Source organism: Mustela nivalis (assembly GCF_964662115.1).
Source record: "Mustela nivalis genome assembly, chromosome: 4".
NCBI classification, from domain to species: Eukaryota; Metazoa; Chordata; class Mammalia; order Carnivora; family Mustelidae; genus Mustela; species Mustela nivalis.
Window position 1 is genome coordinate 106,288,662 of NC_139023.1, and position 26,343 is coordinate 106,315,004.

At 37.1% G+C, this 26,343-nt stretch overlaps 1 protein-coding gene across 3 annotated transcripts in view; it reads left to right on the forward strand.

The window, feature by feature from the left end:
- The window catches only part of EMCN (endomucin), a 108,088-nt gene that overhangs the window by 65,063 nt on the left and 16,682 nt on the right, over positions 1-26,343 (forward strand). For 2 of the 3 annotated variants that reach the window (XM_082727660.1, XM_082727662.1), the window contains 7 exons: positions 2,383-2,421; positions 12,758-12,853; positions 13,297-13,350; positions 15,055-15,150; positions 18,269-18,293; positions 19,689-19,750; positions 25,170-25,243. In XM_082727660.1, the coding sequence (XP_082583786.1) occupies positions 2,383-2,421; positions 12,758-12,853; positions 13,297-13,350; positions 15,055-15,150; positions 18,269-18,293; positions 19,689-19,750; positions 25,170-25,204 (407 nt within the window). In that variant the 3' untranslated portion in view covers positions 25,205-25,243. The remainder of the gene's footprint in view (positions 1-2,382; positions 2,422-12,757; positions 12,854-13,296; positions 13,351-15,054; positions 15,151-18,268; positions 18,294-19,688; positions 19,751-25,169; positions 25,244-26,343) is intronic. The other variant, XM_082727661.1, reaches the window with a different exon arrangement.

The window sequence follows — 26,343 nt, forward strand, 5'->3', positions numbered from 1 at the left end:
AAATAGAAATTAATTACATAGGCTTTCTATGCAGAGTGGTTTATTGGATAGAAAATCCGTCTTTTTTAGAAGAGGATAGACATTAAAATGACCAGACCTGATTTATAATCATTGTCCCCATCTTGAGAAAGTAGTTTCACTTTTCTCAGCTAATATTTGTAGATCTACAGAATGCAATGATGTCTCCTTTGCAGACACCAGCAAATAATATATGGAACTGATCTTAAGAGCTTCCTTTAAAAATGGTAGCTATCATTATCCAACTAGCAAATTTTAAATAAATCATTCCTTTTTTTCCTTAAAAATTGAATTCGAATAAACAGAATTTGTCATATTTATTATTATTTTTGTTTTGTATTCTCACTTATTCATCCCACATTTTTACTGGAGACCTGGAGGTAGGTACTAGAATCGTGGCTCTGAATAAAACAAGTAATATCTGTCCTCCTGGATTTATATTCCACTGACAACAAACACATTTAAAAAAATTAAATGTCACTGACAACAAACACATTTTAGAAAAAAACAAATAATTGGCACTGTAATAATAAAACACTGTTGAGCAAATGAAGCCCCATGGTAGAGTAGTTTGAAGAGAAATAAGGAGACAACTTTAGGTGAGAGGGTTAGAGAAGACCTCTTTAAGTGGTGACATCTGAACAGAGTTACAAAAGATAGAAGGAAGCCAGCGTGTAGCCTGAGAGAACACCAAGGCATAGGGAAGAGCCAGCAGAGAAGCCTGAGGCAAGAAGAGCCCCATAAGGTTATCTACCAAACAAGGTGAAATGGGGCTGAATGGTTGGAAATTAACTGAGCAAGACAGAGGCCATGTCATGTAGGGACTTAGCAGCCATAGTAAGAGGTATAGGGAGCCATTAGAGCAGTGAAGTTTAAATTTAAATAGATTTTTCCAGGTGGCCATTGCAGGGAGAGATGAGGGTGCTAGATGAACAACCAATTAAATAGTATATTTGGAATATATTTTGAAGCTAGAGCCCATAGGGTGAAAAAATAGGAACATCAAGAAAGGCCACTGTTCTTTGGCTTGTGCAGCTGGAGACAATGGTACCACACATTGAACCAAGAAAGCATGGGAAAAGGCAGATTTAAGGATACCAGTCAGGACTTCTGTTTTAAGCATGTTTAGTTTCAGATGCCGACAGTCAAGTGAACTTGACAGTCAAGTGAACACACAAGAGAGGCATGGATTCTTTTTTTTTTTTTTTCTTTTTTTTTTCTTGAGAGGGAGAGAGAGAGCAGGGGCAGAGGGAGATAGAGAATCTTAAGCAGCATAGAGCATAACCCAGGGCTCGATCTCACTACTCTGAGATCATGACCTGAGCTGAAATCAAGAGTCAGATGCTTAACCCTAACTGAACCACCCAGGTGCACCAGCAAATGGATATTTTAAACTATCATTAATGGGCTTCTCTTTATTTTAAAATCATTTTCTGTATTTTTCACATGACAGATTTTGTTCATGGTGCATTTTTGCAAAGTTGTTAAAGTGATCTTTTCATTATAATTTTCTCAAGTAATTTTATGGTAGAAAGGTCATCTGAACTATATTTACTTTTCCCTAAGTTTGAGAGGTATCCATCTGAACCTTCCTGAAACTTCCTCAAGTCAAGAGATCTGTCATATCTTAGTGAGAATATGACACACGGCAGTGTCACTCATGAAGCCCTCCCCAAAGTTAGGTAGTTGTCTGCAATATCCTGGTTTATTGAGGATGTAAAGTTGGAACACATGCTCTAAAACAGGATTCAGCAAACTATGGCCCACAGGCCCAATCTAGCACCCCACCTACTTTTCTATGTAAAGTTTCTTTGGAATACAGCTGTACTTACTCTTTAAGTATTATGTGTATGGCTGCATTCATGGTACAATGGCAAAGTTGAAGAGTTACAAGAGAGACTTAAGACTCACACAGCCTAGGGATGCCTGGGTGGCTCAGTGGGTTAAAGCGTCTGCCTTTGGCTCAGGTCATGATCCCAGGGTCCTGGGATCGAGCCCTGCATCGGGCTCTCTGCTCAGCAGGGAGCTGGCTTCCCTTCCTCTCTGCCTCTCTGCCTGCCTCTCTGCCTGCCTCTATGTCTACTTGTGATCTCTCTCTGTCAAATAAATAAATAAAATCTTAAAAAAAAAAAAAAGACCCACAAAGCTTAAAATATTTACTATTTGGCTCTTTTAAGAAAAAATTGGACCCATGCTCTGAAGTTTTTCTAACCATAAAGTCTGTGTGATTTTATGATTTAAAGAAAAATAAATTAAAAATGAAGTAGGATCTATACCCATTTACCACCCATAACAATTGGGAGAGTAAATCTGATATTCAATAACTACTTTCAGTGATTGTTTTTTCTTTTATTTCCTCTGAAGCTGAGAATCAGAGTTCAATCAAAACAGCAGGAACACCAGGTAAGTTAATTATTTTCTCTCTGAGAATATTCATGAGTAAAATCCCCAAAATGAGATAAAGAAGATCAGTCAGTGTAGGAGCATGAAAAAATAGTACAAGGGAAAAGATTACATAGCAACTAAAATGTTTAGGAGAACTTGCATTCAAAAAAAAAAAAAAAAAAAAGTGCAGACCAGACCATAGGATGTGCCCAAATGCTCTGTGGCAAGAGTAAGTAGAACGAGCCCTGGTAAATGCATGAAGCCTGTGCAAGTGTCCTCTACCCAGAACCCACTGTTCTGGTCTGTTTCTGCGGTCGGCCTGCCCTTGCCCAGAAGTACAGTGTGTCTGTGACTGTCTTCTCTGTGTTTCCCAACACAGCCTGATACTGGCAGCTTGAGAGTTGATGTTACAAACCATAGTTAACAGCCTAAAATATTATCACTCCAAGAAGAGCTTTTTTTTTTTTTTAATCCTAAGTTTTAAACTGAATAAATTGAGGGTGATGATGCAATAGGAATTGGAAAAGATTGCTGGGCGGGGGAAGATGGAACCGTTGAGTCTTTCTGTTGTTTTGAAATCGTAATTACCTGGGAAACTTCTTTCTTCCTACATTTTACCTCATAGTTTTATAAATGACAAATTTCTTAGGTTCTCAATCCCGGTCACATTTGGCATATATAAAAATGAGAAATATGTGAAATTAACTTAGAAGCTTACATAACTTAAAAAACTGTCAAAAAAATAAAGTCATGAAAACTATGACTGAGTCTGTTTTCACAGTAAATGTACAAAATGATCATCACAGTCTACCTTCCCCATCATGTGTTCAAGGAACTCAGAACTGAAGTGCTTAAGTTAACTTTTAATTATCTTCTACACAATATTTCTCATGAATAAAAGTTATTTTGATGTTAATCCTCCTTATTTCACCTCATCACTATATTTTTTTAATTTTTATTTCCATTTACATAATCTAGAAATGCACTAGAAAAAGCACTGGGAAAAACAAAGCAAAACAAAACATAAAAACAGTGCATCCAAACAAACAGGGCAACTTTGCTTTGGCTGATGGTTTGCACTGCTCTGGAGAAGTCCTTACTTTCTGCTTCATGCACTGGTCATCCAGGAGAAGTTACATATGGAAGAGAATTGAGAAGCTGCCAAAATCATCAAGTCCTTAAAAGGAGGGATCAAAGCATCCTTTAAGAGAAAAATTTACAAAATGTCAGCTTTAACTATAGCTGATTTTTAACTATAATAAAAAGTCCAACTATACTGCTTAAATTTTGAGTTATAGAAACTAGTTCCCCTAAGACAGATAATAAATATGTCATTGATTTGAGCAGTGGATTAAAATAAAGTGAGACTGATTTAATAAACTATGAGAAAAGTCAATCTTAACTTGAGAGGTATTTGTTATGGGTAGATTAAATCCAGACTCACTCAAAAAAAAAAAAAGTGTAATGAAAGTATTCGTTACACATCTGTTAACAACTGTAATCATTTGTTTGTTCAGTTATTTGTTTGTTATCAAAGATGTTCAATCATCAAATTTGTGAAAGTCACTCCTATGATCAAGAATAAGCATCTTACTTGAAATAATTAACATTTTTTAGGAAGAAATTGAGGTAGAATTCTAGTCTGCAGAATTATTATTACTGCTTCCTTTTTATAAATATGAGCTAATATGCATTTAGCCTTTGATTAGATCATATGCTATACATTTGGCATTTTCTTTCATATTATGCATCCAGCTTTCATTTTCTTGAAAAAATTGTGTTTTTAACCACTGACTTCAAAAATTATTATTTAGAGTATAGAAATTGATGCTTGTTTTTACATAAAAATCGTTTTGGGAATTCAAAATAAGCAAGGCAACTGTACATAAAGCATCAGTTATAAGAAATTGTACATAGATATAACATAGTCATAGTAATAGGGAAATGATTGATCAAGGTCTGAAAACATGGCCATTTATTCCACTCAATAGAGGAAACACAGTTTGAGGTGGATCGTTATGTTTTAACAATGCTGACAATGGCTTAGTGTCTGAAGTATGTGAGAAAGTCAAACTTCACCTACCAACTATAATATGTATGGTAAGACCGCAAATTTAGTATGATACTATACTAAATACACAGAACCATATATTTGATCAACCACTGCTAACTCAGGCATTTAATAAATAGTTCTTCTGTTTCTTCACATGTAACTCTAGCTAAGAGTTATGAGTGATACTGGAGCCTGTCATTAGGGTTACCAAGAAGACTAATCAGCATGGCAAAAAATAAATAAATACTGTAATAACTCTAGTGGCCATACAGGTCTACAATGATGTGTCATAGACAAACTTCAGACTTCTTAACTTCAAGTTAAGATTGGAGAAAGGAGAGATTTTTTTCTCTCCCTTTAGCTATGGCTGTGTTATACATCAGATTTAGAAAGCAGTGTAAGGAAGATGAGAAAAAGGTTCATGAAAGAAGTGACTGGGTATCTTCCAGATTATTCTGCCTACTCATTTTTCTAGCTCCGAGTTCAGAGCAACTGAAGAAATGCAAAGAAAAAGTGATGCCGGACTATTTATTCCCAAGAGTTAAATGCAGGCATCATATGGCCATGACAACAATTTTAAGCAATGATGAAATTCGCTTTTCTTTAGCCTTATCATTTTGCCACAGACGAGCAGAGATAATAATGTGTCTTTGAAAGTGAAACTTGATTTCTTTGATAAGGGACCTTAGATCTGAAGAAAAATGGACTAATACGCCTCCATGGATTGGGAAAGAAATAAATGACTAGCCCTCAATTTTACTCAGGGTTCTCCAGAGAAACTCTATATATCTCTGTATAGAGATTTATTATAAGGAATTGGCTCACGCACTTTGAAAGCTGAGAAGTCCTAAGATCTGTAGCCAGGAAGCCTAGAGACCCGGGAGAATGAATTGTATAGTTACAGTCCAAGGCCTGAGAACCAAGAGAGCTGATGGTGTATGTTCCAGACTGAAAGCCAGCAGGCTCGAGACCCAGAAAGGCACAATATTTGAGTTTGAGTCCAAATGTAAGGAAAGACTTATGTCCCAGCTCAAGGCAGTGACACAGAAGATTTCCTTCTTTACTCCTTGTTTCTTACTGAGGGGTTATTAGCCTGTTTATTCTATTCAGGTCTTCTACCAATTGGATGAGAGGCATAGACTTTATTCAGTCTACTGATTCACATGTTAATAGCATCCAAAAAATACACTCACAGACATAGCCAGACTAATGCTTGAGCAAATTTCTGGGAACCCCATGACCAAGTCAAATTGACACATAAAATTCGTCTTTGCAGCCACATTCCCATAGCTATCAGTACAACTTGAGAATGGTCTCATTGTACCCATCTTCTTTACTTTTTTCACTGTGTTTCACAAACTCAATTGCATTGTAGACATTAATTTTGATGGAAAATTAGAAGCCAGAACAGACATTACTAGTCCTACCAAACCTGACCACTGGCCTTTTGGAAAGGAGAATGCTCCAGCCAGGCATCTTCATTGTGCTCAACACCCTGTGAAATGCTTGAGAATTAGTTGCTGACCTCTAGGAATTCATATAACGTGAAGCATCGATCCTTCTATGCTGAAGGTTACTTACCTGAGTATTCTAACTTTGAATAACAGAATCTTGACACAATTATTTAAGTAGAATCCACTCAAGCTAAAAATATACCTATAGTAAAGCAGTATCCAGAGGTTTATTGTGTTTTGTTTTTTTAACTTCGAAATTTTATAAATGTTTTAAAGACTAGTTGAGAATAAAAGGACTTCCTAATGGAACATGTCAATACGGAGGTGATAGGGTCTGCCATAAACTTTCACTTAGGAAACTATAAATTTGGATATAGCTGAATGGTTTCTCTTCTGGTTCAGAAATCTGTGGAGTCTCTGAGAAGTGCTTGTGCCTCTCTCGTCTACAAGGAAAGCCATAAGAACTCACAGTCTCAACTGATTAGCTACCCAGCATTCACTTTAAGAGCAAGCACATTTCAATGTTATTACTAATGGTGTGTGCTTTATAAACTCTACAATGTGCTTTATCTAATATATTAGGAATAATTCTCTCTGTCTTCTTGTATGTATCTGCATGGTCTGGTTTGTCCTGTTGAAGGAAGGAGGTATTTAGTTTGCCTTGATGGAAACAAGTTTGTCTTGAATGGGGTCTAAATTGAAATAGACTATATTTAATGTAACAAAAATAAGAGGCATAAACTTGTAACTCATTCCTGCTGAAATGCAACAGCAAGCAGCATGGATTGATGTTTGACAGCACAGACTCGAGAGCCTACATTCAAATCCTGACTGACACCTGCTTGCTGTGTAACATTGGGCAAATCACTTAATCTCCCTGGGCTTCAGTTTCCACTTTGTAAAATGCAAATATTTATAACGTGATAGCTGAATGAGTTAATATTTGAAAACACTTAGAACAGTGCCTGACACATAGAACCCTGAAAGGGTTTGAAAATAAAAATCCTATTTAATATTTTCATGTCCATATTTTGAAATGCTTACTTTCTTATTCTCAGAAAATATAACATTAGCACAGTTATATATTATAATGCTTTTCAATATTTTGAGGTCATGTTATTCAAATTGTGAATTTAAGGTAAAATGATGTTTCTATGTTAGGGGAAGGGTAAGAATACTCTAAAACTTTAGAATGTTGAGAAAAAAATTTCATTGATTTCACTGAAAATGATGCTATTAACAAATAGGTTGAAGTTAACTCACTTAAAATCTGTTGGCTACCTGGTATAATGAAAAGGGAAAAGAAAGACTTTTAAGTCCTACTTGGTTTATGTCTTAGTTCCAAGCCACGGTATCTCTCATATTCAAAGCACAAGATTAAAAATATTACAGAATGAGATGATTAATACAGTGCCTCATTCATTCTTTGTATACTGTATACAGCTTTCTGGAAATTAATGACTATTCACATTCAAATAACCAAAAAGAATACATGTTTCTTCAACATACAATTCTACAAAGTTATATAAAGTAAATAAATCTCCATTCACAGTTATCACTGGGTTAGAAGATTCTGTTAACCAAGGTTAGTTCATTGATGACCCAAAGCAAAGTGAAAGAAATTTGAGGTAATTTTTTTTTTTTTGCATTGTTTTAAGAGTACATCAAGTTTGGGGCACCTGTGTAACTTAGTCCATTAAACATCTGCCTTTGGCTCAGGTCATGATCTACTAGAATAGAAGCTCCTTAAATGCAATAACTACCTCTTGAATTCCACTCTATTTCTTTCAATATTTCCTGTTGAACTGGAGTAGGTGTCTATTTTTTCTTATTATAGAATGAATGAAAATATTAATGATACAATTATCTTAAACATGCATCTGTCCAAATATGAAGACACAAATGGTATGCCCATTAATTCATTTAATCTTTAGCAGTAGTCACTTCTGCCAAAAAATTTGTTTACCCATAAAGCAAGGACTTAGAGACCCTACATCCAGACACTGTTCTAACATTTGGAAAACACGAGTGACCAAAATATTATCCTGGTCCTCAATTTAGAAGGTGGTCAACATGATGAGAAAGAGAGAATTCACAGCAGTGTAGGAAGGAGAGCTCACTAGGTGAAGAAAGGTGGGGACCAGTTTGCAGGACCGAAAAAAGCAATCAAGGTAAGCTTACCTAAAAGATTTGAGTAAATGCGAGGAAGTAAGTAAACCAGTCTGTGAGAGAAGAGCACCCAGGCAGAGCTAGAACTTGAGGAGAGAACCCATGTGTTTCAGCGCCTGTACTGAGTAAATGGGGTAGGAGATTTGCCAGGCAGATTGCCTAGGCTTTGGGGGGCTATCACAAAGACTTTGGCTTTTTCCATAAGTGGAATGGGGAAACATTGGGTGTCTGGAGCAAAGTAGTGACATGATCTGACTCATATCTTATAAATGTAAATCTGAGAACTAAGGAGAGCCTGTTAGATGAAGCAAAAATATTTTGGAAATTTTCCAGGCGAGGAATGCTGTTAGCTTGGACCAGGGTAGTCACAGGGTAGGTTGCGTGAAGTCTCCAACTCTGTATATATTTCGGAGGTGAAACCAATAGAGATTCCTGCTGATCCTGCATGTGGGTTAGGATGCAAAAGATGAGACAAAAATAGCGTGAGATCTTTGGCCTGAAAGATTGGAAGGAATGATTGCCAGATGGGAAGGCTGCAGATGAAGTAGAAGTTCAAGTTTGGATGTGTTGAATTTAAGATGTTTGTTATTTGCTGAATAAGCATGTAACTTTATGTCTGGAGTTTAAGAATGAAATCTGGGCTGGGAATATAAATTCAGGGATCAGTGGGATTGATGTTGTATTTAAGCCTTGAAATTGAATGAGATCGTCAAGGAAATTATTGTAGTTAGAGATGAGGACAAGTACTAAGCTCCAGGACCCTCAAAGATTGTGAGTCAGAAAAAGAAAGGGGAAGCAGCTGGAGACCAAGAAGAATAAGCCATAAGATGTGTTCCTGCTGCAAGCCACATAAAGTTGGAGGGTTAAGGAAGAGTGAATGATTTATTGTGTTAAATACTGAAAAGTTATTTTTAAAAATGAGACATAAATCCATCAAATTGCAATTAAACACTAGTACCAATTATTTATAAGTAATGGGAAAAAATCATTGAATTTAATTGAGTTTAACCTCTCAGGTACTTAACTTTAAGTGTCCACATTTTAGAAAGAAGTGTAGGCAACATACAAGAAATAAAAATAGAATATATAATTTTCCTTTCTTTTTTTATGTAGAATGTCTTCTCCTCTACAGCCAATCACACTTTTCTCCCATTAATATCTATGTATCTTATATACCCCCTCTTAAAAGGCAACAGGGACTTCTCCAGTCTGAGTCTCTCCTCAGAGGAGTTTCTGACTCCCAGGAACAAGCCTGCTTCCTTATCTTTGCTAGGCTCAGTCACGGACTAGGAGCAGCCTGGGGGACGCATGGCATCAGCAAGAACACAACAGTGAATTTCAGAAAGCAGGTGGGGAAGCTTGGTCAATTACACGGCCTGTAGTTGATTTTTCTGGCTTGCAAACTAGGTTTAAATTGTGACCCAACAGGGGCTCCTGGGTTGCTTAGTAGGGTTAGCATCTGCCTTCAGCTCAGGTCTTGATCCCAGGGTCCTGGAATCAAGCGCCATGTTGGGCTCCGTGCTCAGCAGGGGAGCCTGCTTCTTCCACTCCCTCTGCTGCTCTCCCTGCTTGTACTCTCTCTGTCAAACAAATAAATAAAGTTTTAAAAAAACTTATGACAAAACATATTTGCAATTAAATAATCATTATAATCACCAAAAGTCAGGGTCCCACAGTAAATCTATGTCGTCTAAGAGTGCTATATACTCGTCATTCCAGTTCCTGGTTAGAGAAAAGAGGTATCCAAAAACATGGAGGTGTCTGAATAGTCTATCGCATATATTTTTACATCAAGAATTTTTGAAAAAAATGGGACAAGTTGACTGTGGTTGAAAAGTACAACTCTTTAGAGGCCTAATTACAATATAATAAAAATATTATAAAATAATATAATAATAAAATATTATCATAAAATAACATAAATATCTTAGTATCAAGTACTTTTCTAAGCCATTTAAATTTAATTTTACCCATTTAACTTTACAACACTATGATATAGAACTATTAAAATCACCACTTGTACATGTGGAAACTCAAGCACAAAGAGGTTAAGTGACTTGCCCAGCATTCTATGGAATGATTTGACCTACCTACTCTGACTTCAGAATCACGCCTGTAACTACTCCACTATACTCCTGTATCTCCTCTGTCAATCCTGTTTTAGTAGTAATGTAGCATAACCGAGTCTCAACAAAATCCACAAACATCATCAGCTCTGAACACATCATAAATCCCTCTATCTTAGTCACAGAAAGAATTTCATTAGGGCCACAATTTATGAATTAAGCCAAGAATAATAATTTCATTGATATGAGCATGCTAATAGACAAGTTTCCTCAAATGGTGAGTTAGTTTTCAACAAGTGGGTTATGGCCAGTTTTGGAAAAAAATAAATAAAAGACAATAGAAAACAAAATACCAGAGGCATTACACGTAACCGAGGCAAAGTAAGTGTGTGTGTAGGTGTACCAGATTCAGAATTTTTTTTTTTTTTTAGTATTTATTTATTTATTTATTTGAGAAAGAGAGAGAGAGAATAAGAGCATGAGTTGGGGGAAGGGCAGAGAGATAGGGAGAGAGAATCTGAATCAAACTTACTACTGAGAGCTTAGCCCAACTCAGGGCTTGATCCAACGACCCATGAGATCACAACCTGAGCCAGAATCAGAGACATTCAACCAACTGAGCCAGCAGATGCCCCAAGAAATGATTTATCAATTGAAGGTTGAGGTTAAAAGAAAAACAAAAATTTTAAAGTCTTTGTCCAAGAAGCCAATAAATTCTTCTTTTGAGATGGTTAACTCTATTGCCAAGCCTATGGATCGTAAGTAATAACAGATGGCACTGGACAATCAATGTGTTAAGTAGGGCAGTTTGGAGTTTTATCTAAACCACAGAGGTAATAATCAGAATTGTAACCACTTGGATTGTCTATGAGAAGATAGTAAGATAAGGTATGGAATCTTGAAAATTAACCACTGGGAAAGCCCAGGGAGCTTAATACTATTGGTAATTTAATTGGCCATCTTGTTCTCTACCAACACAATCAAAAGGGCAACATTCTCACTAAAACACTTGACGCAGGAAAAAGGAAAAAGCAGCTAAAAGTACCACGGTTTCAGCTAGTTCCCACTCTTTCGTTTAATATTTCTTTTTCTGCCTGTGTAGTGCACTAGCCTGACATTTTTCTTTGTTCTTATGGGCATATATCTAGCTCCCTCCCACACATCTCTTGCATGGCAAGAACGGTACAGACTCTAAACATTATTCTTCCCCCACAGATGTCAAAAATGCATGAGCATGCAGGGCGTGCTGGGCTGTGGGTGGCAAAAAGGGAAAGATCCAAGGCAGTCATAGGCAATATCAATTTCTCTGATGCAATTATACACGTCCTCAGTACTCCGAAGGGGGCCGTAATTATAAGAAATGCCTCTTGCTTCAGCCAAGCAGCCAGCTCCATTTCAGTGCATACCCACCGCCGTTAGAGCCTCATGTGGAGTATGGTGGCAGTTACGGCCTTCACACCACAGGAACTTAAACTTCAGTGGTGAAAAAAGGCAAACAGGTGTGATCAAAGGAAATTACTTGAAACTACATTCTTTGAAAAATAATTCTTTTTCAAAACCATTCTAAATACAAACAGTGCTTCATCGTAAATTCACAAGAACAGATACTACAAACTTATAAAGCATTTACACATTGGTATTTCTGTGCAACTTGTTGAGATTAGTAGATGTTGAATCATGCACTTTTTTTTTTTAAGATTTTATTTATTTATTTGACAGAGAGAGATCACAAGAAGACGGAGAGGCAGGCAGAGAGAGAGAAAGGGAAGCAGGCTCCCTGCTGAGCAGAGAGCCCGATACGGGACTCGATCCCTGGACCCTGAGATCATGACCTGAGCCGAAAGCAGCGGCTTAACCCACTGAGCCACCCAGGTGCCCCAAATAATGCACTTTTATTTAGAACTTTTGTTTCAGCCCTTCTAAAGAAAGGTGGCAGATGTTTCATTAAACAAATTAATAATAATGATGATGATAATGAACTTCAAATTAACAATTTATTTGGAAGAAAAGAGCGTGAAACAGTGGTGAAAATGCAAGCAAGCAGCAGATATTCTAGAAAAGGCACATACGTGTAAAAGAACCACTGAATTTTAAAGGTGAAAATGAAGCAATCTTCCATGCTATCTTCCTCAATCCTTTTAACCAAAGCTTCAGTGGCAATCTTTTATTCGATCACAAAGAAACAGGATAAAATCTGAAGTCTTGTGCATTTATGTCTATTTGAAGTACATGTGTTGGGAAAAAAAAAATATCTCTATCCCCCAAAGTTGCAATATCTGAAATGTGACTGCTGCTTCCGAATAGATCTGCATCCCACAAAACTTTCATGCAGCGGGTGACATAGACTGCAGCCAAGGAAAGAGACTTACTCCAGCTTTCTCGGCCAATCCTTCAAGATGTGATACTGATACCCAGCTTTTGTGATCCCAACTTTAATCATCTTTACAGGAGGAATAGAGGAATCGTGATTTAATGTATGATTGTGTGTATCCTATGATTCCACAAGAAACAGTTTTCACAGGTCCTCAGAAATGCAAACTGTAAAATCAGCAAAGAAATTCAGTAAGAAGAATTAATACCCTCATCTGACTGGATTTGTGATTTCCCTACAGGGGAAAGCTCTCTACCTCCGGAGGGGTCAACTTCTCATACCAGTACATCACCCTCAGTCTCAGTAACAATGCCAGGAAACAACTCCCAATTTCAAGGTATGACTTCTGTGTGCGTGAGTGGACATGTGCTTTCCTTGATCCCTTCTCACCAAGAAAACCTTATGAATCATTTTTTAACAATTTTACAAGGTATAAGTGAAATACAAAACAAAACTGCATATCCGTGGTAAAGCAAGGACACAAGGAAACTTTGAAAGTGATAGACATGTCTATTACCTTGATTATGGTGATAGTTTCACAGGTATAGGCATTTGTCCAAACTCGTCAACTTGTATACATTAACTCCCTACCAATCTTGATTTACAAAACAGAGTCCTTTCAGAAGGAGGGTTTTTGCTTTGTTTTGTTTCCACTTGAAACCATCATACCTAGAAATCACAGAGGCTTAGTTAAATGGGGTGGTTGGGGGGGTGTGGATTGTGAGGATTGGCATACATTAACCAAAGGTGACCTATTGTTTTTCTTTTTTAAAATAATAGGTACTGAAGATGCAAAAAACGCAAGCTCTTCTTCAGCCAACCCCTCTTACTCCAGTGAGTAAAAGACGTTTCTTCATTTGTGTATAACAAATATTCAAAATGTTTTAATGTGGCTGAGAACAGAGAGGATTCGATTATAGACAGTCTTTTATCAACTTTGCTGAACCTGGAATTTCATTATAATCCTACCTAATTACTGCCTGTTTTAAGAATTTCCTGCTGTTGGGTCTGGTTTTAATGAGCACACCTTTGGGATTTTTTTTTTTTTACCCCAGCATTAAGCGATTACCACCAAGGGTCAAGGTGAATGGATAAGACTAGTCTCAGATAAGCCAAAGTGCATAGGCAGAGAGCTCCATAAAGACAAATTGTTCACCTTCACAGAACTTTACCTTATGTTAAAAATGGCCTTTAAAGAAATGCTCCATTTTAGCCGAAACATAAATATATCATGTAACCTATGTGTGTGTTCTAGGACTAAATAGAAAAAAAAAAAATCCACTCATTGCCCTAGAAATTAAGAATGAGATGAATGTATATGAAGCAGATGACAAAAGATGATCTAGATTTTGGTAAAACCATCCCATTCAAAAAGTCACCACTGCATTTATCGACCTGCTAATTCACAGCATCTTCATTTTTGGAGGCACTCATGATCTCACACAAGGTCTAATATGAAGCATATATTTAACTATAAAATTGGAAGTAGAAGCCATCCTACAGAAAACTGGATAAATACGAGGAGGACATATGCAAGCCGATGAGAATACTCAGTAAACTCACTATCACTATGGCCTCTGCATCTCTGGTTGTATGACTATGACAGCTCTGTCTTTTCATCACCGTTGTTTTCACCTGGGCAATGACTGTCACAAAAGAAGACCAGATGCTAAAAGCAAAACCAAAACAGCAAGACCCTCTTCTGAATAAAAACTCACCTCAATTTACTGTCACAACACCACTCCCCTAAATGTATGTGCACATACACACGTACATCATTCTTGAACCATGGGCTCATTTTTAGAAATCATATCCATCCTGATATGCACATATGTCCACTTATGCTATTTTATGCCTTTTCTAGTTCTAAGATATTATTATGGAAAAATAAGCCGTAAGTGCACTGGCAGAGAGCTCCATAAAAATGAACGGTTCACCTTCACAGAACTTTACCTTATGTTAAAAATGGGCTTTAAAGAAATGCTCTGTTTTAGCCAAAACATACATATCATATACCATGCATGTGTATTCTACGACTGAATAGAAAAAATCCACTCGTTTCCCAAGAAATTAAGAATTTCTGAATTTTTTAGGAAGCCCACATCACAGCTAGAGCAGTTCCAGTACGTGATAGATGATAGATAGATTGATCGATTGATTGATCTATCGATTCTGGTAACCGTATTATAAAGTAGTAAATAATACAATGTGTGAATGTGGATTTATAGTATAGAGGACATCTTCTGCTCCTCCAGTCTTCCATCTCCTCACTTCTCTAGTCTCTAAGAAGGTGAGGAAACCAGCTCCCGCACGTTCGGAACTTGATTTCAAAAGGCTGCAAGACTGACATCAAGTGGATACATCAGAAATAACAACTAGAGGGAAACCTTTGAATCAGATACATCTTTGCTGAAAATATAGTATGTTTAATAGAGTGATGTTTAAAGAAGGAAAGATGCATGCCTGCTTTTGTTCTGTAAATTCTTTACTGTTAAATTCAATAGCCACCCTAATTGCCAACGTCTTCAATACTTTTAGGTATTATTTTGCCAGTGGTGATTGCTTTGATTGTAGTGACACTTTCTGCATTTGTTCTTGTGGGTTTGTATCGAATGTGCTGGAAGACAGACCCAGGTAGGTAACAGAGTTTTGTTTCATTTTGTTTTTTCAAAGGCGAATGGACGCTCAGTCTAAACTTGAATGTAAACTCTTCCAGGGAGAGAAGGATTACAGAAAGAAATAAAATGCCCTATTGCTTGATCACAGAAATAGAGGGGAAGGGACAGAGAAATCCACTGAATGCTGATGAATGGATTGATGATGATTACCTGCTGGTGGCAGATATTATCAGATATGGACAAAGTCTTTTTAATGAAAGAACCCTCGTTTTGTGAGTGGCCAGGGGATTATAGTAGTTAACGGAGGCATAAAATGACATACCTTATCTGTAGTGAAAAATTTTTCTACTTCCATGTGACAGAGAATAGAGGTAAGCATTGCTAAGAATTTAGGTGAGGGCCCCACACTCTCATGAAGGGCATTCTGTGATGTGGGCTGTCCCGGGGGGGGGCGGGCAGAGCTTTCTTCCAGGGAAGGTTGTTCCGTGACTGTGTGTTTTGTTGATTCATTCAGCTCCTCAGAACTAGACATGATTGCGATTTTTAGTGGGTTTTAAGCTTGACAATTCTTTCTTATCCTCCTTAATCTCTCCCATGGCATTTAAAGTCTTCCCTTGCTTTGTTAGAAGTCTTTCCTTCTCTTCTTTACTGCTGCTCTCAACTATAGAGAACACACAGAGAGATGCTGGAGGGGAGGTGGGTGAAACGCGTGTGGGGATTAAGGAGAGCACGTGTGAGGAACATGGGGTGATGTATGGGAGTGATAAATCTCTAAATTCTCCTGAAACCCAATGTATTTTTTTAATATTTATTTATTTGAGAAAGAGCATGAGTTGAAAGGGCAGAGGGAAAGGGACAGAGAATCTCAAGCAGACTCCGTACTGAGTGAGGAGCCTATCACTGGACTCATTCTCACCACCCTAAGGTCATGACCTGAGCTGAAACCAAGAGTCGGACACTTACCAGATCACGTGCATCACGCCGGCACCCCAAAATTGATTATTTTTATAAGATATGCAAGCCATACTATTTTTTACCCAATAAAGAGTGTGCCCCCAGGGCATTAAGGGATGCTGTTCCTGCAGCCAGTCTCCGCCATGCACCACACAGAGAGTTCAGGGCACAAAGGTGACAACACAAGGCAAAGTTAACACATAAAAACCAGTAGTGTTCATTTTAGCTCTTATTGGAAAATGAGCAGAAAACAAATAAATGCCTTTCCTTTTGAGAGTTCGTGAATAAACTTCTTAATAATGTCTGAAATATGTTTCCTTAGTCTATTTCCAGAGGGGAAATAGCAATTTTATAAATCAGTTCACTTTCTCTAAGTTTCTAAACCACCAGTCCTATCTTTTATGGGACATTGACCATCCAAGTTGAAGCCTGTGGGTGTTGAGTATGTAGGATAGGTAAAAAAATTAACGTGCTAAATCCACTTGTAAAAATACCCTACACTGAAAGACTGCTTTGCATAAGAAGATTAGCAAATAAGTTATTTGAAAAGTTGACATTTTCTAATGAAGAAGATGAATTGGGTGAATTGGATCATTCAGGGAAAATAAGTATAAAATTCCTACAGCTATGGAGAGTTATTGTGGAGGCATATAATACTTTATAACAAAGTTCAGCAATTGTACAATTAGCCAAACCTATTTGGTTATTGTTAACTTTGTTTTCCAAACAGAAGTTTCACAGCATTGTTATTAAATTAGCACCATTAAACACCTACAGTTAATCTCTCTTGAAGTATGTGGGTGAGACTTCATCAAGTTCAGAAAATTTGTAAACCCTCTCTGCTCTGTGGAAGACAACATGAATCAGAGATTTCGGTATGAAATTAAGCTTATCTAGATAATGTTGACAGCAGTCTGAGCTTTAACTCAAGGAAGAACAGCCTATATGCAGAAGGTAATCTTTTGGTGTGCATCTATCTGCTAATGAAACTGAATTACAGTATTCTGAGGAAAAGTATTAAAACAAGCACGCAAAAAAGTATCAACTCATTCTGAAATAGGGTTATGAGCATCACAAGTGATATCATACATAACACTTAAAATAGGAATAAAAAATGCTGTTAAAATCCTACTGATGTTGGGAAGACAAAGTTAGATCAAGTTAAAGAATAGCATATGGTGCCATGAGTTGAATCCTAGGGATTAAGAGTCATGATGGCATATCTTAGCCAAGGTGACAGAAATAGAAGTAGCCAAAATATCAGTGGAAATCAAACTCTTTGTAAAACAATGATGGTCACCACCAAGAGAATTGTATTTAAAGGGCATATCCCAAAGACAAGGACTACATTAGAGGTGAAAGGAAATCCAAGAAGACAAAAGCTGAGTACCTATGAAATAAAACCACAAAAAATTGGGAGCAAAACAGGAGGGACTCTGAGCTATTACATTAGTTTGCTTAAGGCATCACAGATTAATGATGCAGGGTTTGACCACCAACAGAAGCTCCCTAACATCCAAGGCTTTGTGAAGAACGAATCATTCCGAATTCTCACTCTATACCCCAAATGTCTTCTGTCAGACCCTGGTGGAGCAGCCCAGCAAAACAAAAAAAGATTAGTTACAGTTAGTAACCTCAGTGACATTTTGCAGAGCACTTTTGAGAGGCCAAATCAGTGGGCTCCAGATGCAATTAGAAGCAAAGTCTACAATGTTGTTCACCACAAATACAGTGATTTGTGTCTCCAGAAAGAGCAGTGTATGAAGGAGAGCCAAAAATTCAATTCTCTGGTATAAAAAGGTAATGCAATACTTTGAGGAAAATTTTTTTTCAGAGATACTGAAATTAACTGAGACATTTTCTAGCGTCTGTGGGATGTGTGATAATGGATAGTAGTTTCACATAACAATATGAAACTATAAGATTGAAATTAGTCCAGAACTAAATTCAGTGGAGTTGGCCTACTTAGGACTATCCCAAGAATGTATCAGCCGTACCTAAGGAATAATCAGAACCATATCTGAGAAAAAGACTAGTGGAGCTGGAGGAAAGACAAAAAAGTTACAAAATGGCATCATAAACATCTTTGCTCAGAAAGTAGCAGAGGACTTGGGGTTGTTTTTGTTTGTTTTTATAGTCAAGCTCCTCACAGCTCTAATAACTGTTCTTTCCTTCCCTAGGCACACCGGAAAATGGAAATGACCAGTAAGTAGCAACATCATTTTTTTTTCCCCAGAAGCTCTAACCCTGCCTTTTATATAAGGGAAAAAAAATTAATCTTCTACTTACACATTTTGGTTTATTTTTTAAATAATCTGTGTAAAAAGCCCAAGAAACAAGGTTTGGCTCTTTGTCAGAATTCCCTGAATTAACAGAGAAATTCCAACAACTAAAGAGACATTGTTCTCAATCTTGGATATGGTAGTAAAATGAGAAATCAAAAGGTAAAATGCAGGGGCGCCTGCCTGGGTGGCTCAGTCAGTTAAGCGTCTGACTCTTGATTTCAGCTCAGGTCACGATCTTAATGTTGAGAGATCAAGGCCCATGGGCTCCATGCTCAACAGGGAGTCTGCTTGGGGTTCTCTTTCCCCATCTTTCTCTGCCCCTCCCCCCACCTGTGCTCCCTTTCATTCTTTTTCTCTAAAATAAATAAATAAAAACAAAAATAAAGATGAAATGCAAAGATAGAAGAATGAATATAAGTAACTATAAGGAAAAATCTCAAAGAAAACATACTTAGAGTTTAAGAAGAGCTTTTCCAGTGAAATTTTCAGTATATTTATCACAAGGGATAACCATGACTGCACCATGAGACAGCTCCGAGTGGCTTTATCTTAGCAGTAGATGGTTATTCTATTTTGAGTTTATCAAAACAAAACAAAACAAAACAAAAAAGCAGTTGTCACCAATCCAGCCAGCTGTTACAGTCAAGGTTCTATAAAGAAATAAATTGTTTTAATGTCAAAAACAAGTTTTGTAGTTAAGACTTCTTTGTTGACCCAAATTTGCAGCCTGCCTTCACGTAGTCGTTTTTGTATGTTCATCGAATAGTGGACTTTAAAAATAATATCCTTAGGTCATCTATCCTTATGTATTCAAACTGGTGTCTCTTGAGATGTCCAAGAAACTAATCTGGGTTTGAAACTGTTTCGAATGTGGGAAAGGATAGGTGGGAACTCTTGGTCAGAACAGACACTTCACTGCAGTAGCCACAGCTTCATGAAAAGAGTTCCCCAGACCTCGGCATGGGACCAAAAGGCTGGGAAACACCCCTATGTCTTCCCTTTCATAATGCAGGACTGGAGATCTGTGCAATATGGACCTTGTGAGCAATGTTTCACATGACCCCGTTTTGTGTTTGATTTACCTATCATTGCTTAACTGTATGACAGAGATTTATTGGCTTGATTCTAGAAGTAGAAAGTGCTATAAAGGTATATTATGTCTGTATGTAAAAAGACACAGGTTTGTCATAGAAACACATAAAAAATATATGTGCTTGCATATCTTCTTCATTCTGTTTATATCATGTATATTTTCTTTCATAGACATGCAATGTTAATTACTGTGGTGCTGACTTATATTTTCTGTTCCAAATAGACCTCAGTCCGATAAAGAGAGTGTGAAGCTTCTCACTGTTAAGACGATTTCTCATGAGTCTGGTAAGCTCCCAGATTGCTGATTAGCTGCAAATGGTTATTTCAAAATCTATCTCGGATTTTGTTCAGGTGAAACATGACCAAAAAGCATAATTTCTTAAGAAATAGACAATAGGTAACTCCCCACAAAGCAAAATTCTCCCCTACGGAAATTATGAGTCCTAGAAATATCATTTTTAGTAAGATCATTGGACTATTGTACTTTAAGAGGTTGCTTTTTATAATATATATGAATATGTTCCAAAAAAGGGGTGATGACTCGAAAGATTTTCTACTCTGTGGTAGTAGCACAAAGGACTTTAATGGTTTTTATTATTGCTGTTGCTTTGTTTCATTTTTGGTAATGACTGCGTATAGTCAACTGAAACCCGGATTCATCATGTAAAATAAAATCCTACGTTGTATTACATAAAATTATATTGTATTACATAAAATTTTATATAATTTTAATTGAGCTTCCCAATGAAGAGGAAATACAATCTCCTGTTGAAAAAATTTATGTTTATTTTTCCCAATTTCCTACATTTTTAAATTGGATTTGAAATGTATAAATTTTCAAAATATAGGTATGATTTGTATTAATTATATTTGCATCAAGAATAATGAAAAATGCGGATGTGAGGGCGATCTGGCTGCGACATCTGTCACCCCATTGATCGCCAGGGTTGATTCGGCTGATCTGGCTGGCTAGGCGGGTGTCCCCTTCCTCCCTCACCGCTCCATGTGCGTCCCTCCCGAAGCTGCGCGCTCAGTCAAAGAGGACGACCTTCCCCGATAGAGGAGAGGACCGTTCTTCGGTCAAGGGTATACGAGTAGCTGCGCTCCCCTGCTAGAACCTCCAAACAAGCTCTCAAGAATAATGAAAAATGAGGTGCTAAGTAAACATGAAAACGTATTTAAACATGAAAAAGCATAGATTTTTTTCTTGTTTTGAGTAAACCATAGATTTAAAACCTCAATATTATAAAACAGATATATAAAAAACAATTATTCTCTCTACAAAACAATCCATGTGGATCTAATTTAAATAGCAAGTTACATGAATACGTTCACAATATTCCACTCCCCATTTTACCCATACAAAATAGTGAAAAAATACAGATACCTGGTCAGGTGAAAGCTATGGAAAAATAAACTCCATTGTATATATGTAGCAAAAAAAGCAATTTTGTCAAACAAAAAGCAATCAATATTGTCCCAATTCAAGAGCAAGATACCAACAGTTGAATGTGGTCCCAACTTTAGGTGGAAAATTCTAATGAGAATAAACTACAACATGCAGACAGAGAAGCCTTAAAATTTGAGGGTGTCCGGAATCTGCAGACATGCTCAGACTCCCCTCATGGGAGTCAATTTCTTATGAGAAACATTCTTCATTCTTATGTCTCCTCTATGCTTTCTATGCACACATTTCTTTTAGTCCCACACAGTTCTCTTAGAGGTAACAATCTGAATGGGCAAAGGAGTAAAATTCATTCATAAGATAATTGGAAATCACTTACAGGTTTCTCCTGATTATTCACCAGTCTTGACTAAGTTGCCAAGCCTATTTTACCAGGTCAGGAAAGAGCAGCCTACATGTGAACTAATCCTAAGTAAGGATCTTGAATGTGACCACCCCATTTCCCAAGAAAAGCTTTCAGAATCTGCCTATAGCTTGCAAGAAAGCATAACAATAATTTTGCATGCTGTCCTTATTTCCATGGGGATTTAGCAAAACACATTGCAACCTCAGGGCTCTCTAAGCTATGGGAGACCCCGGCTCCATCTAAGAGGCCCTGGCTATCCTTGTCAGGAGAGGCCTGTGAGCAAGGCCACCTGTCCTACCTCCCATTTCTACCAGGTAAATGACAACTGATACCAAATTGGGGATTGTGGGTGGGAAATTCCAGAGAACCTTGTTTTTCGGTTGCAAATTTAATATCTGAGTCTTCTTTAAGGTCCAGGGAAAATTTGACATAATTTGGGTTTTCCCACTCCCATAATCACTGCAGTAACAAGTGAATAGTCCATGGAGGAGATAGTTAAGAGGACCCTTAGTTCTCCAAGATTCCTTTCCCTCATAAGTAAATTTTCAGGTCACAGGTCTAAGGAGGAAATATCATCACAGGAATAATAAAATCTACTCTCTGGTCTTTTTGTTTCTGCCAGTCTTAACTTAGGAATCATACCTCTTTTAATGAAATAACCTCTCAATGGTCAACCTACCTGATTAACATGGAAGATATTTGGTGGTAGGGCAACACTGAAATTGCTCATTCAGAGTCAGTTTCAATCGCCTAGAATTAATAATCTAAAACATAACTATCTCCAAATCCTGTTTATACTACAATTTTTACTAAAGTCTGCTTCCTGAAACACTCATCAACAAATCTCTGTTCACTTCCTTTTAAATGTATTCAAATATGCTTTTTTAATAAAACTGTGCTGACTACACTCAATAGAAGTTACATTGTTATAATTATTTTACCTAAACATCTTTTGCGTGACCATCACATTTTTCCCAAAATATAACTAGAATAAAATCTGAAATGAGAAGTTTGATATAAATTCAGGCTTAGCTCAATTTTCCACTATCTCCTATATAAAAATTTTTAAAAATGTAGAAAAGAGTTTGATAGAATAAATACCTGTCTACCCAGGACTCTGAATTGATGATTATTACATTTTATGTTATTTGTTTGTGGCCTAAGAAATGAAATGTTAATATGCCTCAGTGGTAACAAAATGAAATTTGAGCTTCAGTGGCCAAAAGAACTCATTGGATTGGTCAGTACTTTAATTTATAAGCTCTGGTTTTCTATCTCAAAATAAATTATGCCATTTTGGAGGTCAGTAAATCATGTTTCTAAGGAAACAATGCTCTGCAGCAACCCACCTACAGTGGAAATGCCAGTGGGTGCTAAAGTATCTGGATTTCCAGAAGTCTCCAAGAACCATGATTGTTCTTCAGGTCATCTTTTCCTAGTAAGACAGTTGCTTACTCCAAAGCCTCCTCTAAAAAGGCCATGGTATTTATCCATCAACATTTCTTGCTTTCTTCTACAATGTTCTTTCTTAAATGGGTTCTTCTGCTAAAAATGTAACCCATAAATGTTTAAAATTTGATTATTTGTTTTCTTTAATATGAAAGAAAACATTTGCTAGAGTATAATAGGAATCTGCTTTCAGAAACAAATGAGCACCAAACATGGCAGATCAAGGAGTCCTTTATGAGAACATACAAGATCCCACTCAACTGTAGTAAGAAATCTTGCTCAGTTAAACATCATCATGCCTAAAAAAAAAAAACCATCATCATGCCCGATGCCAAAATGTACATGCGACAAGGATGCATTTTAAACATGACCCCCACTTGCGCATATCTCAGAAAGTGAATATACATGGTCTTATTTTTAATATCGAAAACTTTAAGAATTACGAAGAAAAACTGCTCAAATTAATGAAAGAATAGCTGACTTCACAGAAGAAACAAAGCATAATATCTTTGAATTTAGTTTTAAAGCACTACTTGATTTTGAACAATTTGGAAGAAGAAAAAGCAGATCTGAATCATTATAATATTCCTCTGCTTAGAAAACTGTTAAGTTTGTATTATCTAAGATGAAGTTCAAACACTTTAGTATGTCTACAAAGGCCTTTTGTGACGCACCAAGACTTCTCTTGCTCAGTCTGTGAACCACTTACTAACTCATATTCTCCAGACATCGTGCATCTCCTGCCCCCATCTTTCTTGCTGAATTCAAGCTCTTTTGAAGGAGAAGATGGTCCCTTGGTCCCTTTTGTCACCCTTTCCCTTCTACTACTTCACCATTATGGTAATGACACATTATTAGCATATTACTAGAATGCCAATACTAATTAGTATGTTATGGTAATTATTAAATGTACAGTCACTGTTTTGCTTAGTTATTTTTACAAACAAAAAAGAAATGTGAAGTGTGAAGATGAGCAAGAAGATCAAAAGATTCAGAAAGTCATTCACAGATTCAGCGTCTGCCTTCTCAGCTCTTCAATGTTTGGCCATTCCCTTCATTTCCACCAAAGCTTCCTTGACTGTCCTTGGTGTACGTAGTCTCTCCCACTTCTGAACTTATTTTTTCATTTGGCAAATCAACATGTATCATTGCCTTGTGATATCTCTTCATGGCTTACACTGCCATTTTAATATTAGACCATTTATGCATAATAGAGAATAGGGAGAACTAGAGAATAGAAAAGACTTAAAAATTATTCATGAAATCAAATGCAATGCAATCACTGTTGGCATTGGTGTATTTCCTTCTAGTTGTTTATTTTTTTCCCTAGGTAGGTGTTTCACTCACTTTTATCATACACATCATTATTATAACTTATTGGATTCATACTGTGATTGAATCTTTATCATATTTCTATTACCAATTAGACAGCACTTAGAAGGAGATATTAAGAACTGGATTGATTTTCATATGATTGCTTTAGATGACCCTGACAAACAGTAGGGGTTCAATAAGTGTTTATTTTTTTCACTTCTCATTCCTGTCCTTCATAGCCATGGATTACAGGAAGTGCTGTGCTTTCTGCAAAATAATGATATGAGCAAAGAGTTTTTCTGGAAGGTGGCTGGGAGGGCTGTCACTCTGAAAGTGGCTATCTCTCAGAACACAGCACCTAAGGGGTTCTTAAGGGCGTCTCAAGTTTATTCTCCTCATCGGTCCCTGGCACTATTATCACCGCGATAGTGCTGGTGACAAGTAACATCATCAGAGTTCCCAGAAACAGGTTTCTAAGTGACATATAAAAGCTGGAGCAAAACAACGACGTTTATTCTCAAAGCCAGAAACTTTGACCCATACTGCTTTTGTATAGTATGACTGATGTTGATAGTTGAACTTACCTGAAAGACACAGGTAGTGTGAACGTGTTGATCATGGAGTCAGGGGCATATAAAAACACTTGGAATCGTCAGCTTCCCATCAGCCTAGGTCAATATTTATATTGGCTGATGGAATAACATGATATTTTGAGTAATATGCCCTGTGCTGCTCTGTATATCACCAAAGGGTTTATGTTGGCCTCTAAATCATTTTTACAAAAGTCTCTCAATTATTTAAACAGAGGAACCATTCTAATGGCTTCTTGATAAAATGACACTTTAAACATATAACATAGTTTTGCTTAGGCTGAGGGAAGAAACAAAAATCTATACCTCATTCCCTAGGGTGTCTCTCTTGTTAACTCACACACACCCCCAATTCCCAGGGAGTTAGCTCATAAATCTTGCTGAACAGTTTCCGAGCAATACCAAGAGAAAAGTTGTGACTCTAATGACATTCTTGAAGGAAAATTGGACTTTCCTGGGGGAAAAAAAAGAATCCAAGAAACTTTATTTTCATCTTTCACTCTCTGAGCTCATAGATCAAAACACATCTTCTGTTTGTAGGTGAGCACTCTGCACAAGGAAAATCCAAGAACTGACAGCTTGATGAATCCTCCCCACACCTGGGCAATAAATATGTAAGTTTTTTTTTTAATTTTATTCACTGAGATGCTCATTAGTATCTGCTTTGTTAGAGTGCTACAACTTAGATTATTTCAAAAGACTTTTACAAGCTGAAAAGTTAATGGTTTGTGTCAATGAAACCATCCTTGTCTATTTGTCTAAAAACAAACTCCAAGAAGCCTTGCCAGAGGAGTGCATATGTTGGGGGCTGTAGAAGATTCTTCCAGTTGCCTTGCCCACCTCAGAAATGACACAGTTCACTCGGCCTTTTGGTAATGTTTTCATATAAAAGCAATTTGCCTTTACCTCAGTCGGTATGTGCACACTAACAGTGGTGGTTAGACAGGGATCTATAGCTAACAGAGGATCCAGAATGAGAATGCTTACAAATTTTCAGTTCATTGCAGGAAAAAGATATGACACAGCAGCTGCACAAGTAAAGATATGCATCACGGCCAAAGGCTGGTTCAGGGCAAGGGTTTCTGAGAAGGCAGGTGGGAGGCTCATCCGTCCTCACACTGTAAAGACTATACCAGGATATACTTTCTCTGTGGATGCAGGAACCGTGGATGTGTACACAAGACACGTCAAACAAGGTGATCCAAAAAGGTAGTCTCAGCTGGGGTTTCTTATACCCAGCTGGTCACAAGGGCATATTGTTGCTGTATAACTAGCTGAGGGACAGAGTCCGCCAGTGTCTCTATGAGAACAGATGCAAATGAACAATCTCATTATAGCGATTGTAAATCAATAAATATGTGAAATCTTCTGAAACTACGGTTATGAACAACACTGTTATTCTGCATGTCCTCTGCTTTGTCCAGGAATTAGTGCAATGCAGATTCACTTCTTATTTCAATAAAATGTCTCAGGCCAAGTTCTTGCATTGTGGAATTAACCCTCTCAGTTTAGCATGAGATTGTCTTTTTTTTCCCTAGAATTGGGTAAAGAGGTCTTCTTCTGATATCAACTTAGTTTTCACAAGAAACAGTGATTAAGTGCCCTCACAATTAGTGTTTGTTGCTTTTTAGAAACTGAAGAAGAATTTATCCTTTGGTAACTAAGAGTAAAAGAGAAAAATACCAAATAAAGATGTATATGCCCAGAATTGACC